Source organism: Ischnura elegans, chromosome 10 (genome assembly GCF_921293095.1).
Source record: "Ischnura elegans chromosome 10, ioIscEleg1.1, whole genome shotgun sequence".
Taxonomy (NCBI): domain Eukaryota; kingdom Metazoa; phylum Arthropoda; class Insecta; order Odonata; family Coenagrionidae; genus Ischnura; species Ischnura elegans.
The window spans coordinates 5,829,241-5,850,976 of NC_060255.1; the positions used below are offsets into that span (position 1 = coordinate 5,829,241).

The window sequence follows — 21,736 nt, forward strand, 5'->3', positions numbered from 1 at the left end:
AAAATTTTGAAAAACATCAAGGCGGTAGAACGCAATTGTATTTACAATTTAAAATCAAAATTACGATTTTACAAAAATAAAAACTGGAGATATAGTAAAAAAACTAAAAATCGTGTTTCAATTTTTTTTGGGGTTATTATCCATTGTTAAGGCCTGAAACTTTGGGGAAACACATAATTTTTGATGGACTTTAAGTGTATAATTTTTATTTTTCAAAACATCGGGGGGCACTTTTCACCATCTTAACCGGCTAGACCCTTTGTCTGTTTTATGTGGACTAGTGTGCATATTTTATGCTATTCTCAAGGGTACGTGAGCATTTTTCTTTGCTCAAGTTGGCTGTTAATACATTAGTGTTTAGCTTGTATTTCTGTCATACTGTCTTACTTCTTTAATTTTAAAACGTGGTACATCTTTGATTGGGCCTTGAAATTCCAATATTTCTGGAAACAAGTCTCAGTCACTCATTTCTTTTATGCAAAACCACATTTGAGGCATTATCTTGCTCAGTTCTATGTTTTCATTCTTGTTTTTGCGGAGACACAGTAGAACTTAGAAAAAGGGCTATGAATTTGGGGAACAGCCATGTGTCATGTGTGTGAGCCCATTGCTCTAGCTTAGCAGCAAGAAGCTCAGCAGGTTTGTGTGATATTTAAGCAAATGCAAAATGCTCCTTTTGCCCTTGGCCTAAATACACTAGATATTTTATATTGTACATATTGTGTATTTATTTTATATTTTACATATATACTCTTTGAAGAAAGTGGCTGTTGTGGAAGAATGGTGTATAGTAAAAACTCATATTTTGTGAGATCTCTAATTGTAAAATAGTTAAGTAGGCAATTATAGATTTACACGGTTTATTTTAATTTTTACATTTACCTATTTTCATATTTACAATTGTTTATACAAAAAAATTGAATTTATGTGTAGAAAAATCAATTCAGCTGGAACTCGTTTTTGGGAGTAAAAGTATTTCTAAGTGAGTTGATTTACTGTAATGATGCTTGATTGAAGTCAATTCTTTTTTCAGGTCATCTTGTATGGCTTGGTATTTTGTCACATAACTGTTGGCTCCAGTTGTCGTTGGGAGTGGTTGGGTTCTGTGTTAAATTTGGGAACATGCTGGAAAGAATTAGCTTTTCGTTTCAAACAAAATAAATGAGCATTCTTTTAAATTTATTGTTTTGATGATGATTTTAATTACAGCCCTGCACACAGACTTTGTTTGTTACGATCTTCCATGAGCACCGAGAAATCTTGTCATCTGTTCTCCTGGAAATGATTCGAAGTAATCATGATCCAGTGCCCCCTTCAGATTTGGAAGGAATTTTAAGAAAAGATGCTGTGTACAATGCTGTTGGTCTTGCAGCCTTTGATCTCTATGATGAGGTTAGTTGAAGGTCCCTTCTGTTTAATATTGCTTGGACCTTATAATTACTAATTTGTGTACGGTTGTGGTGCGTTTGAATTGTGCAATGTGATAATAATAATAATACTGAAGTTGAAGTATGTATTAAAGCCATAAAAGAAATACTATCTAAATACTTTGAAAAAAATTCTCCTCACTTAGGTCTCAAACCAAGTCCTACCACTTGAAAGATGAACTACTTGCTCACTTATTCATCATTTTGGCCTTAAACATTAGTGAATTCAGAGTTTGGTTTGCCTGAGACTTGCCTATGAGATGTGCTCGTGACTAGGTCATCAGTCATATTTATGTAGGAGCTGTCAGCGTAGTTACCAACCTGGGAAGAGAAATATGGTTACATATTCATCATTTTAGTGCAAGCTTTCAACCACTGACAAAAATGGTTTAAGATCCCGTAGTGAGCCTGAAATTCATTTTACTGCATTCAGCATTCTTACGGAGACCAAAAAGTGGTCTCCTAATGACATAAGACATGTCTCCGTGGCTGAAGAATGGTTCTCAGCAAAAGGGCTTGCCCTCAATACAGAAAAAACCCAACAGATGGTATTCTCTCTAAGCCCCACTTTGTATCAAGCTACTAGGCTTTGACCTGGACTGCAGACTACTATGGGACTGTCATACTTCCTCTACTACTGTAAAATTGTCTAAAGTTATATACATACATGCTAAGAAAGCTGAAAACTCTCATTCCCACTGAATATCTTCGAGCAGTTTACTTTGCCATTTTTCACTGCCACTTAAACTATGGCATTGAGGTTTGGGGCCATTCTTCCTCCGCTAAAGAATTATTTATTTTACAGAAAAGAGCAATTAGAATCATTAAGAATTCAAAAGCTATGGAACATTGTAAACCTCTATTCAAGGAGCTAGGCATAATGACATTGTGTGGTCAATATATATTTAAATGTCTTATAAATGTAAAAATGAACTTGGACAGCCATAAAACTGGTAGTGACGTTCACCATCATAACACTAGGCTAAAAAATAATCTCATTCAGCCTCAATGTAGGCTGTCAACAACAAGCAAGTCTTTTGACCATGTAAAGCTGTGCCTTTTCAACCACCTACCCCGAGAGGCCAGAGACTGTTCATTACCCAAGTTTAAGCGTTGTCTCCACCTATGGATATGTAGCCCAGCTTTCTACTCTACGAATGAATTTCTTGAATGCTGTACTCAGAATTGTATTATTTAGCTCTAGTATTTCATTGACTTTGGCGAAGACTATTACATTGTATTGTGTTTAACGTCGAATAAATCATTATTATTATTATGATTCAAATTTAATATTTAAATCAGATTGAATGGTTTGAAGTTGTTCGTGTGTTCAGGACTTACCGAAGTGAAGTCACTCAAACTACCAAAATGGAAGGAATCAAAGTCTTATATTTTCTTCAAGTTTGATTAACTTAATATTAATAATAATGGTATAGTCCACAAATTTCCACATGGGAGAATGACGCCTCGGTAGCTTAACTGGCTAAAGCACTCGGCCGGAAATCGAGGGATCCGGGTTCGAATCCCGGTCAAGGCGAATGATTTTTCCTCTGTGGATTTTTCGCACAATTTGTGCATTGTGGGTGACTCTGTAAAAGTTATCACCGCAGCTAGTCCCCGTATACTTAAATTAATAATAAATAAATTAAATACTAGTATAAATAGTGCGGATATGATATGTATGTGTATGATTTATTACTGTAATCACATTTATTTCCTCAGGTTGACTTTGATAGGTGGTTTACTTCCACTCTGGTGACTGAGTTGGGTATCAGGGATCCGAACTACAGGATAATCCGCAGGAGGGTGGCCTGGTTGGTTGGCCAATGGGCTGGGGTGAAAATGTCGAGGGAGTTGCGTCCTATGCTGTATGCTGCAACCTTGCCCCTCCTGTCTGGTGAGGAAGATATGGCTGTGCGCATCGCTGCGGCAAACACACTCAAGTTGGCTATTGATGATTTTGAGTTCAACACGGAGCAGTTTCTTTCTTTCCTTGAGCCAGCTTTTGGATTGCTTTTCTCTGTTCTTAGGGAAGCAAATGAGTGCGATACTAAGGTGAGCAACGCATCATTTTGGTGTGAGTGTGTATATCGCCACTTTACGTCATTATCATTTTACCTCTCTGTTGTCCATGTGAATCATGTAAATTCTATTCCTAAGTTCTCTCCCACGACCTTAGAATTTTTTTAGTGGAAAAGTGTGATACTCTGTGAAATAATATAAACAGTAGAATCCTGATTTAAGGTTTTTCAGGGGGGACAAACTTTAAAACACTAAATGCGGACCTGCCATTTTTTTCAGGTTTTAGGGTCTGTAATGATTGAAATGGCTTTTTATGAATAAAAAGTATTATTTTACGTAACTAAAAGGTGCTGCATGCAGCAAAAAATTCATTGATTAAGCGTTTTCAGCCCTATGAAGGTTGGATAATACTTTTCAGGAATCAGCTAAAAAAAATGGGTAGTAAAAATAAGTAATGAGAGGATGACAAAAGGGTAGTTTCCTTCATCAAAGAAAACAAAAAGCATTGATTGCGATTCGTTACCCACCATTAGTGTATTCAAAATATACAAATTATTTCGTTTTAGAAATAGCGGTTCAGACGAATGGCAATGGTCCATCTTTATCCTCATTTGAAAAGGGCCAGATTGGTGCCTATGCGATGCCACTCCACGTGACGTCACAGGGACTTAGTTTCTATACGAGAAGATAGGAGTTATACATCGTCTGAGGTTACCAATGCATGCATGAGGCGTAGAGCTCAGGGAAACATGTCTTAATAATCACTTATTAAAACTGGCTAAGGTCGGAAAGTTTTCTTCATTTGATAAGGTATTAATAATCCTTATTTAAGACAAGCGCTACCAGCCAGCAGGGTACTCAGCTACCCGCTAGCAGCCTGCGTCGTATCAGCGCTAAGCCTCGCCTCAAGGTCACCTCACAGGGCGGCAGCGGGAACCAGAAATAAGTCTCACGGAGAGATTTCCGGGCATTCATACTTACGCGTCGCGTTTTCGCGCGCTTGAAAATTTTCACTTTTCATTTAATCGCGAAAAATAGATATCGTCATTTAAAAATCTAAAAGCGTGATATACGTACTCCAGGTGTAATAATCTTTCGATTTAGGCAATAAAAAAATAAAAGGAAACCACCCTATTGTTTTAAAGAAATATTTTAAGAAAATTTTAATATGCATCAACTGAAAAGCATTCCCACACGGAATATTATTATGGACATTAGTGGTTCCATTTTTACGTACATTTCAGTGGTCTCGATGAAATTTTAAATTTTTTTCTGTAAAAGTGACATGTAGGTGACTATAGCATTTCTAATATAATAAGAAAAGGTGTGAGTAGGTACTCGAAAAATCGTCATTGCATCTATAAAGATGAGTGAAATAAAGGGACAGCAGAAGATCGCTAATCCCGAAATCTAAACGAATTCTCAACTACCGAATATCTAGTAAAAGGGAGATTTTCTGGAATTATACCAACTTAGCGTTTTCTGTTGCCTCGGCGAAACGAGGGATTTATGAGCCTTTAAAAAGCCTCCCGTGTGCACATTTTGGATTTCGAGGTCATCCAAAAAAGGAGAATCTTATTTCTAGTATGCGTACAAGTCGATGGTGATTCAACTCGATGATGGCACCAGATTCGTTGTCATATATCCGTGGCCTCATGCAGGTCGAATGGAACCAGGAGAAGTTGTTTACGCGGCGCGGTGATCACCTTGACTCCGACTCACCTTGTTTCTCTGCAGCTTTTAATGAAATTTGGTTGGACCTTGAATAACGATTAGCTAAACTTTAAGTTAAGTGAAAAGGTTTAATCTTCCACAAAACTGGATTTCATCAGAAAAATTGTCAGTGCCTCTGGAGTTTGGCAATTTCGTCAGGGTTATGATGTCGAAGTCAACCACCAAGGGATAGCTGCCGGATTTTCGTATTTTTCCGCGCTCATCTATTCTACCGTGAGTATGCGGTGATTTTTTTTCCAGTATGAGCGATTTACTTTAAGTCATGGACCGTGATAGTTCGTCAAAACTCCGATTGTCATTCTCTTTTGACATTAATTAGCACCAGATAGATATTTTTGAATCGACATCGATAACAATCAGCCGCATGTCGGTAAATTGGCTCCGGGATATGTAAATTACGATGTAAAATAATGTTGTTCCGCATGGAAAGAATGCTCTAACTCACGGTCATGACAGGGGAAACGCTTCCTCTGCTCTTTCGCTGTTCCTCCGTGGAAACTGACCTTGGAATGGAATACAGAAAGAATCTTCTAGTGAACTGCGCAATTGATATTGGGCCTCCTCTTTTGAAAAGAGAAAGTAGCCGACTGGAAAAATATTGGGCTAATAATAGACTGCCTGTAAGGAGTAGAGTTGAAAGGGGCATAAGCCATCAATTGAAAACATAACGAGAAAACCATTATTGTAGCGGCCCTCGGAGGATAACTCATGTCATCAGTCGTCACGTATCATCGAAGTCAAGTTCAAGAAGTGAAGGATAAGGTAGTTCGAGGATATTAAGGAACGACTTTGCTCCATTAGATCGGATCTGATACAAAAAGTGCCTGGTGTTTGGATCAGAAGGGGAGCGAAACGTTACGAGAAGACAAATCACCCAACTTGAGAGTTGAAGGTCGCAGCGCTGTGCTCGCGGAAGAAAGCAGTTGAAGAAGCGTTCCCCGGTAGATTCTATCGACTCTTGGTTAACTTTCATGAGACTGTTCTTGTTGATGAGCATAAGTTCGAAGATTTGGATGAACCGTCATGAAAAAACGTTAAATCGGGCAAAAAAATCTTGACTGGGACAAATTTTTACGACCATAAATGCGGAAAAACGCAAAATGCGGAAACACTAAATACGGATAATTTTTACATTGTCCTAATAGGGAATGAATAGGGACCCAAAAAAATAAACGCTAAATGCGGAAAAACGTTAAATGCGAAGACGTTAAATCCGGATCCGACTGTATTTCAAAATATTTGTTGATTGTTAAATAACGTCTGGAGAACATTTCATTTTATTTAAGTGAAATGCCAAAGCATCTATGAGATATTATCTAAATGGTATTATGGCGTGATTAATTTTAAGGGATTAGGGGTAGGAAGAATATTCCTTCCTTGTTAACTAAAGGATAGTAATGATAAATTTGGGACCCTTCAGTTGAGGTAGAGTGTGATGGGTTGCTCAAAAGTGATTTTCACTTTTGTTTTCCAGATTTTTCACAAAAACATTTCTTCAATTAAACATCTACACATTTTAATGATTTTAATTTCAGCTCAGATTTTAATTGCAGCCTAAAAAAATATTGAGTGATTCTTGATGTTTTGTCAGTGACTTATCATGTCATGTCTTTGCTATATTAATTCTTTTTTGACGCTCTAATTTCTTTGTATTAATTAAATACCCACAAATAATGAGAGATTACCTAATATCAAAAGACAATTAGTAAACTAATGGATTCATTATGACCTTAGAGATTCAGTGTGTTGGGAGACTCAAAAAGTAACGGAGAGAAGAAATGGGCCTCTTGAGTCCGTTCACCGAAACCTCCCTCCCTTCCCTCTCTCTCTCTCTCCCACCTCAGCTTTTTCCACACTTTCACCCTCACTCTCCTCTCCAATGTGATTCTGTTACTCGCCGCCACAGCATGTCTTGATATGCTACACCATTCCTCAGTTGCTGGCAGATGAAACGACAAAATATTAATGAAATCATCTCATATTTTCAACAAAATCATGAAAACTTAACAATGTTGACCTAATCGCTAGATGTTAGCAAAAGCCACCACATTTTCTCTGCAAGTGTACCCTTGGATACTTCACCCCACTTTATTCTACCGGCAGTGTAGGTCATCATTGATTGGCTGACTTTTAAGCCACCAAATGATCTTATCCCTTAGTGTGATTATAATATGATGAATTTTAATTGTTAACTGTTGGAATGTTGTTGAGGATTACATATACATATGTTATTGAATGTTGGTGATGCTGTGTGTACACGATGAATTCACATGCACTGATAGATGCGCTAACACATTCACCATAAAAATTGCATTGTGTGAATATCCAAATTTGTGCAAATACGCTAATTTATGTCCAGGTAATAGCCCCTGGTCTAATTTTATGAATCTATCAGCAATTGTTTCGCAGTATCGATGCATGGGCAAATGCCTCGTGTAAACAGAGCTTAAGGTACTGAAAGAAGTTTAATGAAGAATTTGATTTTTTTTTAATTGGTAGCATAAATTAATATTCACCTGTTTATTGTCGGTCTTAACTTTTCATCTGCATTAAATAAATATAAAATACTATCAGGTAAATTCTTGGTCTTTAGCCTTGAGTTTCTGAGTTAACTCTGCAATCATAATCATAGATTCGGAACACTGTTTGATGTATTTTACTTGTATTAATTCCATAAATTTCATCATTATATCTGCAAATGTTTGCTTTGAATAATTGATGTTTTGGTTGGTTTACAATTTTTTTTTATTTGGTTTAATTGATTTGGTTGGAGTACATGGATTTGCAGTAGAAGCCCCGTTTTATGAGTGCTCATAATCCCTCGAAAATCACAATCATAAAAACGAGTGCTCGTTGTATCCGAAGGTGTTGAATTAACCCACTGAAGTCCCATAATCGTTCGTATTTAAAGTTTTTCTTTTGTTTCCGTGGTATTTAACAAAGTTAAATAGGTAAAGAGTCATTATCAGGCACATTCTGGTTGGGTATCAACTAGTGATGGGTCGATTCCAAAATTTTATCGATTCCGATCCCGATTCCGATTCTGACATTTCGATTCCGATTCTACCGATACCGATTCCATCGATTCTGATGCCATAGGCTCCAAGAAAAATATGACTTAATTCCAGGCAACAAGAAAACCACTTTAAAAAATATCACTCTATAAAAGAGTCAGTTGACAAAAGCATTTTCCATATCATCACTATGTAATTAAAATATAATAGCTAAATTTCAAAACAGAAAATACCTGAAAAGTGGTGTTACATGATAGGTATTACTTTAGAATATTGGCACTCATAATATGTTGACCATATATATATGTATCCAAACTACAAGGAGAGCCCTGAGTACAGAAATTTTCATAGCTGTAATAAAGATTACATACTAAATATATGAATCATGTAATATTTGGCCCTTTCAAATTCTCAAGCAGTAAAACTTATTATTCTACATACTCAGCCAGCAGGTTTTGACGTCTCCACGTTTCAGTATTACTGCCTGCAGAAAATTGCCTTTTGCTACACACTTGTGTGATTGGGCAAGTACTTTCCTGCCAAAATTGCAAGATTATGGAGACTTTGGAATTTTTATTAAAAATTATATCAACGATTTTTTTTGGATCTTGAATCTTCTTGGAATTCAAGTGGACGAAGCGAACGGACTAACGAACTAAACTTCAGTTTTGTAGATCTAAAAAAATTCTATACTTCTCACGTTATTTAATCAACCTTAAAATCTCTTGCTTTTTTTAAGTTCAACAAAAAAACTAAACGCTACAAATTAATATCACATCGGACGGACGCAGTAATAAAAAAGGCTAAAAGAGCCTTGTGGTGTGAAAACTCCCCCTTCCGCGCGACTCACCTCGGCAAAGTTGGAAAGGGAAAAAGGGTATCGGTTGTTGCCTTTCACGGAAACAGTTCATTTTTCTCTCTCTTAAGCATGCTGAAATAATCTCTTCACTTTACTTCAATACCCAGGGCATATTTCTTATGCGTGGGATAGCTCCGAAAAATATCCAATCTTTAGTATTTTCACTTGAGTAATGCTCTAATTGTTCAAGTCAATCTATACATAATCCTTTTTAACATCCTCAGTTTAGTGTTTTAAGTCAATGAAGACGATTATCCATGCTTTAAATTACGATTTTCAAGACTAATGTTTTAAAAAACTTGAGAAATCGGCCTCAGTTACCGAGCCTAGGAGTTCCGCGGCGTGTAGCTGAGCTTTGACGCGCGATTAAAAAATCGCTCGTTTCCTTCGTCGCAGACTTTTTTTTCCAAGATTTCTAATAATTACTCTTTAGAAATCCCTACTTTATATTATGGTTCAAATTTTCCGAGTTATGTTTTTCGTAAACGAAAGATAATGTCTACTTTATGTCAAATTTCATGCGAAAAACGGGTCGGCCATTTTGCGTCGTAAAACCAGACAGATGAGAGCCAAAATCTTCAAAAGCCATTGAAAGTATAGGCAAAGCACCAGATCAAAGGAATGTTTCGTTTTTTATTCCATAAAACTCATACCAATGCAAAACCACTTGGATAAATTCAAAGATTTTTTTAGGAAAAACGATATCTCGCGTGGCATTGAAAAATTGGTCATGTTTGGGCCGTTGTATCTCACTAAAGGTTCGTAATTATGTAAAATGGCATATAAATCTATATCTGGTTATGATTTATGATTATTTACGCTACGTTTCAAGCCTCTATCCCCAAAAAGGTCATTTTGGACTTTATTCCAGCTTTTTCCGATTTCGGACCAGTGTGCGCCGGGTAGGAAGACGATCGGCCGCCGCGGCTGGCGTAAAGATATTCGGCGCCCACGTCAACAACTATAGTGCATTCGGCAAGCTGAAACTACCAGGTCAAGGCATTAGAATGACTTATCGGCTTTAAAAACTGCATTATTACATGAGTTTCATGATAGCGCTTCCTTTCGGCAGATTGCTGGACCTACTAGCCTCGAAAGCTCTGTAACCTTAATTACTCGACTCGACATTCGTAATGCTACTCGAAACGCTCGAGTCGAGTACCAACTACTCGATCGACTTGAATTTTCGAGTACTCGCACATCCCTGGAAGATATGTATTTTGTCATTACGATTACGTGGCGCGAAAATTCAAATGACTGTTGGAAACGCGGTCGTATATTTTGTTGTTTGAAGTACTAATGGAATCGGAATCGATTTTTCACCTTGGCAAGTACTCGTTTTCGATTCCGGTTCTTGGTCGAGAATCGAGGAATCGAAGAATCGAGGAATCGAACCGACCCATCACTAGTATCAACATATGTAAAGAAAGGAACAGGGGATTTTCAATCGCATATAATATTAATTCCTCCAGTTTCGGAGATTTTATTCCCCATTCTTATATTTTTTGATCGCTGAATAAATCTGTTAAAACAGCGCAACTAGTCGGAGTCAATATATTTGGTATGAGGTGGAAGTGTTTGGATAATTTTGGGAAGATGATAATATCACTTTTGTCCAGTTTTCGAATGTCAAATGTTCACTGAAATACAGCATGATACGGTAGTCGAAGATATTTCCTGCAAAGGCACCTATTCCTAGCAGTTTCTATTACTCAAATTCAATAACCTACCGCAAAGTAGTGCCATTGAGTATTCATTTACACTAGTAAATACCTAGTTGATTAGGGGTGCCTTCACACGTTTGCATTGAGTCGACACCACAAGAGCTCCCGCCCCGCCAACAAATTTTGCCCCTTCACAGCTCTGCGTTGCGAGAACAAATGAAGGTTGAAAAGCATCTGCTCCTAAAAATCAGCCTGGGAGCATATCATCTTGTGATTTCGAGCCTAATGCACATTACATACGTTTTTTTGTGCATTTTCACGTAATTTCATTTCTTAAAATATTCTTCTTCACTATTAATAGCTTTGGAAGTTAATATGGCAACCATAAAGTCACTAATCATGTATGTAGTGATAGCCCATGCCTATGCATTACTATTACCTTTAAGTTTTATTTCCTATCTCGGAATATACTAAAAATATCAAATGAAATACGCTCAGTGAACATTAGTTATGTGAAAAGTTATCAGGAACATTTATGTATGATAACTATTGTTCAAACAGATTGCCTCAGCCATGTTGTCTAAATAGCTTCAGCGGAGCACATGATGAGGGCAAAATTATAAAATATAAATTGGAATTTAAACGACCGTAGTACCAGCAAGGAGCTCTCATGCTGTAATTTGCTTGTGATACCATTGACGAGTATGTGTTATGCTAATCTATGCACCTCAGTGATTGTAACCTAATCTAGGGTTAACATTTGTCTTATGTTTCAGAAAGATATGAAATATCTATGCTTAAAACTTCAAAATAATAGTGAATAATGGAAATTAATAGCATTCGTCACTCCCATCGGTGCCACTCCAGCATATTTGTACACCTAAGTTTCTCATAAAAAAAAAACCAATTCGAAATCGCCACTTTCACACAGACACACAGCCAGATTTTTCTGCGACGATGCAGTGAGCTGGCGACATGACAATATCAATTGTCAAAGACGGGCTCTCATTGGCTTGCTAGCTGCGGCGTCATCGCAGTGCCGAACTGTGAAGGCACCCTGGGCACCATGACATTTTTCGTGCTATGCTGAAGTACTGCCATCTCCAGGGCCCGCGCAATACGAATAACGATGATTACCTGTGAAATTGGGAATCACCAAAGAAAACAAAAACATGGTGATAGGGATGAATTTTAATTATTAGAGCAGCATAAGGCTTTGTTTCATTTAATACAATGACAAATGCATATATTCAAACAGTAGCACATCTCCCTCTCCCACTGTCATCACCCTCCCATTCCCCTCCCACCGATAACGGTGCCTAACAAAAGAAGAATGCAAAATAGGAGCACGCGGAGCGTACTCAAGGCCGTAAATCACATAAATGCTTGGATGTACTGACTTTAGGTGTTGTAGATCTGACACACATCTTGTATTTTTTGTTTAATAAACAGATAATACAAAGCATAATAGTAAATGCTTGCTCAGCGGTGCATCACCCTCGAGAAATATCTGTCATAAAACCGAGTGAACCCAGCGGAAAGTACTTTTTGACCTCGCTAAATCCAATTTCTTTTGCATGTAAAACATGGGCCATTTGGAGGTACATACAAAGATTATCACTCGCAAAAATGGGATTCTTGTAAAAAGCCGTACTCGCAAAACCGGGCTTCCACTGTATATTAAAAAATGGGCAGCCTTTATACTGTCACTAATTGGGTAAAATCTCTAGGCTTAAATAGGAAGTTTCATTGTACTTGGTAGTGACTACATGTTAGAAAATTACTGCAGGAATGGCGTTAATCTTCTCCTTCAAAGTGCCTCTTTTACATTTATGAACTGAGAATTATATTTTCTGTCTGGAAAGGCGTAGTAATCGTTTAAAATGTTTCTCCCTTCTCAATATTTCAGATGCAAGTTTTATATGTTTTGTCATTCATTGTTGAGAGGGTTGGAGCTGCGGTGAGGCCCCATTCGACTGCTTTGGTGAGATACTTGCCTCTACTCTGGGAAGAATCTGCTGAGCATAATATGCTAAGGTGTGCCATTGTGTCAACCCTGGTACATTTAGTGCAGGTAATGCCAATAGCTTTATTGTGTCTACTTGTGTTGTATAAGTTAAATTGAAGAAGTTGGAATGTTTCCAATGCCCCTCACAGAAATTTAACTGTTGAATGTCACCTGTAAGATTAAAAATGCTTGTCAATCGTTGAACTTATTTTTATGAAGTATCCTAATATTTTGTGGCCTTGAAGGGAATGTCAAAATTTTTTCTTAGGTTAACTGAGAACATCAAGTCAGAGCTAACTCCATTTTTGTAAGTGATAGTGTAATGGCTGTGAATACAGCAACTTTAAGTCTCTGCTATTTGAAATGTTCTTGGGCCTTTTTTCCTTCCCTGTTCATTTGCATGCAAATTTTGTACTCCTCTTACAATCTGCAGCGGTATGATATAAAAGAATTAGCAGCATTCGGTGGTTGGATGGTGATTTCTGGGCTTTCCTCACATACCAATGATGACCAAAAAGCTTTGAACGTTGAGTCGTTAAGTACTGAAATCCTTCTATCTGTCATGGTGGTGAGTGAGAGTGTACTGAAACTGCTAAAATCTTTTCATAGTAAAAATAAGTAATTGTAGGGGATGAGGATCCTGTAATCCAGAAACCACTCAAATTTCAGTATTGTCAATGTTTGACTAACTTTACCTTTTAATTGGATGAAGGGCTTTAATAAAACTTGTGTTTAACAGTTTTCAGTTAACTTCTGTGTGTATTTCACTTTTTTAGTAGGATTTGAAAGATTTGAGACTTGGAAAAATGGCAATGATTCAAGTTTCACATCATATCTGGTGTTTGAGGGATTTGAGGATTTAAAGATTTGATTGTAACAGCTCATATTTTAGCCTTTCATTTGAGTGCTGTGCCTCCTCCTGCCGTTTCGTACATTTAACACTTTCCTATGTTGAAAAGGGTTTATTGGCTTATAAAGGGACATTAGGATTATTACCAATTCTAATGTAAGGGAACACTGCAAACCACTATTCAGGCAGCAAGGGATTATGACGTTGTACGGTCTATATATATTTAAATGTTTAATAAATGTAAAAGTGAACTTAGACAGCCATAAACTGGTGCTGATGTCCACCATTACAACACAAGGCTCAAAAATAATCTGTTACAGCCCCACTGTAGGCTGTCAACTACAAAAAATTCTTTTGACCATGTTAAACTTTGCATGTTCAACCACTTACCTCAAGAGGCAAGAAATTGTACTTAAAGAAAGTTTAAAGGTGTTCTTCACTCGTGGATAGTGACTCAAGCTTTCTATTCACTCAATGAATTTCTGGAGAGCAATACTCTAAATTGTATATTCTAGCTTTAGTTTTTCTTTGACGAAGACTATTACATTGTATTATGTTTAATGTTGAATTAATTATGATTATGATTAAAGGCAATTCCACTACGGATTATTTTTCATTGTTAAAATTTGGTTTGTTTAATTTTTGTTTCAGGCCTTGGGATCTGAATGCGAGTCTCTGAGTCCATTTTTACTGCCTGTTATACGTTTGAGCACTGATGTTGCTCAAGATTGCCATGTATACCTCCTCGAAGATGGGCTGGACTTATGGTTGGCTGTGCTTGAAAATTCTGCGTACATCACCAATGACCTGATGTTGCTCTTCAGGAATATGCCACCCCTTTTAGGTTTGCCCAAAGTTTCTTGAAAGTTTTATATTTCATGAGTACAAATAAACTTTTAAATTAGGGATGTACAGATCCCTTGAAATCATAACAAATTGAGTCAAAAGTGGTGAAATACATTAGAACTACTAATGTGCGAAGTTGATGGGACACAAATTTCTTGAGTTTGTAAATTAATGGGTGAGTAATTAATGTAGTTTGTCTTTGTGTGTTGCTGGTTACATGCATTTGTCTCGAGCTGATGTTTGATGATCCTCGCCACTCACTTTCTATGGCCAATATTTCAGCAATAAGGGACAAAATTCCTAAATAAACAGTAACATTGTTCTTGTTGTGGTGATAAATACTTGTAGATGGTCAATACTGTGAATAACTGTGATTGAATTTTAGTCAGCTAGTTGTGTATTGATGTAGCCATGGAGGATGAAGCTGATTGGAAAGCTTTATAGCAATGATTTTATTGATATTAACACGTTGTGTACGGATGGTGAGAATTCTCGTAATTTTTTTCCCAAACGTTCCAGATGGATGACGAAGATTCTCGTCATTTAGGTGCCTCAACCGAAACAATTTTAAAGCGTAGAATACATATTGTTTAGTACATTTTCAGTTGTTGTTCGTTATTCATAATGAATTGATGCATCATAACGTTTGATTGGGTAAAGTTATATTCTAAACATTAGCTTACCCCGGTGCGCAATGTGTTAAATGAACAGACCATGGGACTGCCGAGAATGGGATAGCCTCCTCAATGAATAGCCTTGCCCTTTTCTCTCTCTTGCCAACTTCCTGTTTTTTATTGAAAACTATTTTTTTTATTCCTGAGGGGATTATAATCAGTTAAAAACATACCAGCATTCTTGAAAGCGGGATTCGATCCACTGTGAAAGGAGGATTATTTACCACGAAAGAGGGGTGAGTTGCAGAAGAAGAGGTGGGAGAGATGGTGGGTAGCCATGGAGGCCATTTAATGAGTTGCCATGGAAGAAAGGTTTGTGGAAGAGGAGGTGATTGGCACTCTCAGATGGATGGATTTTTGCCCTGTGCCATCCATCCACGTGGGGCTGTCAACAACTGTTGATGTGGCTTGGGCCCCATCTACATTTACATGGCAAACAGCATTGCAACTTCTATCTCATGGTGTGAGATCACCCAAGGTGCAATTTGATGTGTTGGAAGCCAGCCATTAAGGCCCATGGTTAAGTCATGGTTCCGAGTAGTCCATGGTGGATGGCAGAAAGTGGGATCATGTGAAAGCTTAATTAGTTCACCTTTGGCAATAATTTTTGAAAAGCCTGTGGCATTACATCTTTAAATCTTCCAGATTCTGAACCTAAGCCCCAGACACAGCGAACTCCGATCGTCTGTCACTAGCTGGTTTTGGGAAAGACTCCACAAACAAGAATAATCAGCACTCAAAGAAACAACTGTCTCAAAATTACGAGTCATTTTCAATCAATATCTATTAGAAGTAGAAATATTAAAAATCAGAATTACAGTGGAACCTCGATCTGTCGTTTTTCAGGGGGATGGATGAAAAAAACGATGAATGCGGGAAAACGATCGATGCGGGAATGTTTGTCCAGGTTGCGTATGTCCCAGGATCCGCTGGATTTTTGTGAATTATGATATTCATTAATGGATTCAAACGAGATGTTAGCTGATTACAGGAATATTATTACTTTATCGAAACACTTAGGTCATATTGATGATTCGACTTATATCTCTTTCAAATATCCTAAAGGAACACGCCGCCTTGCTAAAAAATGTTTGCACTCCACTCGGAATTTTCACTGCTATTATGCATTTCTGTCTGATGTAAAAATTCTTATCCATCAAATGCCATTTCAAGTACATGTATTTACGAGAGAAATGTGCGTGTTATGCCTCAAACAACTGATTTTGCCGTCGCAGTGATTGGTTATGAGATGGATCAAGAAGGCCAAAAACAGTTTATTATTTGAAATGTTCCTTTCTAGCAATTAAATTTTTAATATGATTGAGGCAATGTGGCGTTAATCGTCAGCGGCACGCCCACCTGATCCTCGGCTTCATCCCACTTCCTGTTTTCACCAGGGATCTCGCTCTACCCCCACCCCTGCCATCATGTGCTACAGGACATACCGAGGCGTTCTGCAATATTCACGTATTTCTAGCCCGGATTCTTTTCTTCATCATCAATTATTTTCAGTTCATCTTTTAAAGTTCCCACTTGTGTCTTCGGAAGGGCCATGGTCCGAAGACGAATAAGAATAAAACTAATGAAAATGAAACCGGACTCCATTGAACCCACACGGAAAACACTCGCTAGTTTTAAGTCAATCCATCCCGGAAAGTATGGAACCACTGTTGTACGAGGTGAAGTTCGGCACTATTTCTATCGCGTACGGCGTAGGCAGAGCTTACTGCAGAGGGTGAAGCATGACCATATGACTGCGCAATGAAATTTTTTATCCTATAGAGAAGGCAACTTACCCACTCTTTTCTAACAATAAGTAGCGTAGCTCTAGATGAGCAGATGAATTCAGATTGCTAGTAGGGAGAAACAAAATATCCTGAGAAGATATCGCTTCATTAGCACCTCAGACAAGTGAGACTTGTAGCATAACTCGTAAATTGTAACCAGACGCCCTGTTTTCGAAAAAAATTCGCATCAACTGCCGTGAAGCTCACTATCAGCTGCGAGGATATCGATATTCGCCAGAAATCACCATCGTGTTATTCCAACTATTTCCTTGCTTAAAATGGTTAAAGAACGTTAGAAATACGTCGTGTTTGGTATCATTCTTTTTTGAATTACGTGCACATCACTAATATCTCAATCTAATGAAAGTATAATACCAATTGCCGAAATTCATTTTTACACACCTTTTGGGCTAATAGGTGATTCATGCAGCAGTTGACATCCAGAGGTGGGGATCTTTGAAGCGAGTCAGCTAAAAAAAAGTCAGCGGTCGAGAAAGGGGGAGGCGTGAAAAAGGTTTCTTTTTTTCTCGAGTAACTTGATATTTTCTTTCGAAGCTAAGGTCATTGTAATATGATCCCTGCTCGAGCTGGGACCTTTTCTTATTTCGGAGAAGAAGAAAGCTTCAACCGGGGGGAGGCGAGTGCTGAATGGAGGGGGATACCGGATCTTGGGAAATGCTCTAATGTAACTATCCTACGGCACTCTGCTTCTCCCTATCGCATTTCAATCTCCTGGGGAAGATTCAAACTATGTGTCTGTTGCTATTAGCCATAAAAAACACGTTGTAAACACTTCGTCTCATTTTTATCAAACGATCAATGCAGGAAAACGATACTTCGGGGAACGATAGATGCGGGAAATTATTACATTGTCTTTATGGAACTTAATTTGGGACCAGGAGCGGCGAACGATGAATGCGGGAAAACGATTAATGCGGGAACGATAAATCGGGGTTCCACTGTATTACAGATGATAACTAATGATCTCATAGGAAACATTACCAAACACTAGCAAGGGGAGACCACGAAACTTGCACCGCCTTTTTCAATGCCATATTTTTTATGGCCTTCGGAATGGTGAACACATCCCTGAACTAGTAGTGGTTCTGTTGAATGGGCCTTAGTTTGGCTGTAATTAATTAATTTTCATGCGGTACTTCTCACAAGCCGCATATAGTTCCATGATATCGCATCATTCAGAAGGCGGGCCAGGTGGGGTAGTGGTTAGCGTTTACGGCTACCACGTGGGGGACCAGGGTTCGGGGCTTTGTGATGGTTGTATATTTTGTTGTCTTCATTGTGATCATATGGCGTCAACTTTTTCATTAATTTTAATTGCGACAAGCATAGACATGAGACCATTTTTTTATCATCATAATGGCGTTTAGGTATTTAAGCAGTGTCATTTCTGACACGGAAATATGACGACTACACGAGCAAGGGTTGGTGTGCGCCAAAACGTTAATTTTTTCATTGCTTATACTGATCAACTTCCACATTAAAAATGAAAACCACTCTTGCGAGAGCAAATGCCATTAAAGGCTTGCGGCGGCGGCGGCTTAAGTGAGGAACAAGGCTCCAGGGTCTGATGAATGACATTGAGTCAAATGTAAGCATACCCTTTGCCGTATTCAGATCATTTATTATGTAACAGCAGCCCAACTCCCAAGCCTCCAAAAAACTTCAATATGCTGCATGGAAATTTAAGCTAAATGCCATTTTCCGCAGCTTTTTTTTGCAGCAGTAAATGGAAGTAAGGTTTTGTACATGATAAATTCTTTCTGATATCATTTAGAGTACGTATTCTCAATCTCCCAGAATACCTTGTAGCTGTGACACCGCTTTCAATCTCATCATTCCAATGATGGTGTTCTTTCGAAATGCAGTGCCATCTGCTCGTATAATATTTTCGTTTTGGGGAGAAAGGTAGATTGTCTAGTTCATATGAATAGTGTTTCAGGGGTGGTCGGGCCAGGTCGGGTGGTCAGCGATAGCAGAGGGCCTTAGGGGGCGCCCACAACACTCGCATTAACCCTGAAGCAAATATGAAAAGTATAATAAAAAATACTCAGATTAGTTTAACTCTAGGTTTTTTCCAATTATAAAATTCTGCATTTTTATTGGCTGCTTTATTTACAAAATACTCAGTGTCAAAAGATTAAATAAAAAACTAATAAAATGAAGGTGTTTGAAGATAAAAGAGAACCGGATGCGTTTTTGAATGGGTTGTTTGAAAAGGTTATTTTGAGGGTTTCTTAGATTTCGGGGCAATTTCAAAGAAAAAATTCACTAATTAATTGAATCATTATACATTATTAAATTTTGTAAGCTGTGAAATTTTCACTTTTGACAGTACATATTTTTTCTTATGAAATTGCTTTTTTCATTAACTTTTATCTAGTTCTTAACACCCAGAATAGCATCAAAATCCATTGCCAGGCATGGAAATTCCTAAAATTTTCTCAGGTAGGACCCATGGTAAGGAGTAATTTCTTAAGGGAGGCCCCATCATGAGCCCCAGCTGAGGGCCCCCAAGCACCCCAGACCGCCCCTGAAGTGTTTGGTTTATTTAATTAATAACACTTTTAAGGCTGTGGTGCAGTCAGAGCTACATGTTAATTTGTTTTTTGAGATGTTAATTGCCAGCCTTGGTGGCTGCAGGGATAAGTCCTTGCCTGCCATGGTGAAGGTTCTAGTTCTGCCTCGGTATCTAGGGCATTGGTGGTTTTGTCTCCTATTTTATAACTGTTCTATATTAAATTGCTTATTATTAGGGACCCCTGTAAGCAGTAAAGAAAATATTATTATCATTATTAATAATCAATTGAATTCACCAATATATTTTGACATGTATGGTACTTGGCTTTGGTCAGAAAAAGAGTTATGAGACTACATTAAGCTGGCTTTATGTATAAGAGATTTAGGAGTCAGAAATTAAAAAGTGCTGGTTTTTGATTCACTGACTTTTGTTGACTGTGTCGTTGGCCATGATTATTGCTCATGAGGATAAGTTCTTTTTATTTAATTTTTTGTAATTTATTATGCAATAATGTTGCTAAATCTTGCATGTGTATATATTTTGTCTGAGACCTGCTTAGGTTGACAGATGTTCTCATGTTTTTTATATTTATTAGTGTCTCAGATGTGCCATGTGATTTTAGTGATGTACTATGAACTACAAGTTGAATATTTTTATTTCCAGAATTTTCCTCTGAAAATCTTCGTACGTGTTTCTATATTATTCAAGCTTATGTACTTCTTGCTCCAAATGATTTTTTAAAGGTATGGTATCCCTGGGTAGTACTAGTAGTTTTTCATTATCATATAAGTTTTTAATTTTGAGCTTTGTTATTAATTTTGGAATTCTTGTGCCTCAGCAATTTCTTTGTGGTGTGTTAAAAGAATTTTTATCAAATTAGTTTGTATCGACTATAGTTCAACTAATTATCTCAAAGTTTGGTTGTACCTAATGTTTTTGAATACCTATACATCATAGATACAAGAAATACATATCATAAATTGTACCACGGTTTAAAATTAGGTAGTCCATTTTACATGTATGTTTGGAATTGATTTGTTTGAACCTAAGCTACTTGTGCTGGCTCTGGTATTATTAGTAATGTTTTACATTTTGAAATTCTGAGGTAGGCTTTCACAGTTTGGTGAATATTAGGCAGATACATAGGTGTACAAAATATGCACTGCTTGTATCCATCTTTGTAGACAACCGATTTGCCGGAATTGAGCTCCATAGCTACTTCTATAGAGCTGAGCTGCATAAAGTGTAGAGTGGTGGTATCGGCCGTCTTTCATACGTATCTTTAGGTGATAGGTACCATCCTTAGTCCATCTTCTCTGGCATTTTTCTTTTCTCCCTAATTGGTTTGAGCACTCTTTCCCACGAGTTTGAGGATCTGTGTTCCTTGTTGGAGATGTTCCTGGATTTCATAATCTCTTACACTTCCCTAATGATTCGTAGGTAGTATTTCCTTTCCTTGGCAATAACTCCTACGTTGCCATAACCAATATTGTGACTGGACCCTCTCCAGGTGTGTTCAGATATGGCTGAGATGAACAGTTGTTGATTTCTTGCAGCTCTCTGGTGTTCTTATAGCCATATATCTTTAGGGCTTGGCATGTTAACCTGATGTATGCACTGCCACAGCTGCAGTTAATTTGGTACACCCTGCATTGGGTTCCTACTGTAATTCTGCCCTTTGCTTTGCATAGAAGGCTGGTGGTCTTTATTTTGTAATAAAATCTTGTTACTATATCATGTTTTGAGAGCGGTCTTTTCTCTTGTTCCCTTAAGATATGGAACTTATTGCTGATGAAACTATTGTCTACAGAGTTGGACACATTTGGTGCATATCCTGTTAACCTCTCTCCCTAAATGAACTTTTTGTCTTTCCTTGTGTGAATCTTAATTTGATGTCTATACTGTTTTTTCCTGATGTGTAGATATATCAACAGAAGTCTCACAGAATGTGTCAATGGTTTATTTAACCTCATTGTATTTGGGTAACTTGCATATATGTTTCGTTACAAGTTGTTGCCATCTCTAGATGTTACACTTAGCATGACAACTTTACAGCTATATCTGTGGTCTATTATTTCTACCCTATGCACAGACAAACCAAGAATGCTTACTTTAATTGCTGGATATATCGCCCTTGAAAACAAAGCAATACCCTTGGAAAAAATCGATATCTGGAAATTTTTTATCGCTGTGCAGTAGACTCCCTTGCTTAGAGCATTAGCTTGTAACCATGTAGATTTTTTCACACATTATTCCTTTGCCAGTGTAACTTTTTAAATTTGATTAAGTAGGAATTGGGATTTAGTGTGACT

The 21,736-nt window shown here is 37.6% G+C and overlaps 1 protein-coding gene across 1 annotated transcript in view; it reads left to right on the plus strand.

Annotated features, from left to right (window-relative positions):
• Positions 1 to 21,736, plus strand: part of LOC124166601 (importin-11) — a 43,688-nt gene that overhangs the window by 15,489 nt on the left and 6,463 nt on the right. Inside the window, exons 9-13 of the mRNA XM_046544193.1 lie at positions 1,210 to 1,392; positions 3,150 to 3,482; positions 12,630 to 12,794; positions 14,230 to 14,422; positions 20,088 to 20,167. Coding sequence (XP_046400149.1) covers positions 1,210 to 1,392; positions 3,150 to 3,482; positions 12,630 to 12,794; positions 14,230 to 14,422; positions 20,088 to 20,167 — 954 coding nt within the window. The remainder of the gene's footprint in view (positions 1 to 1,209; positions 1,393 to 3,149; positions 3,483 to 12,629; positions 12,795 to 14,229; positions 14,423 to 20,087; positions 20,168 to 21,736) is intronic.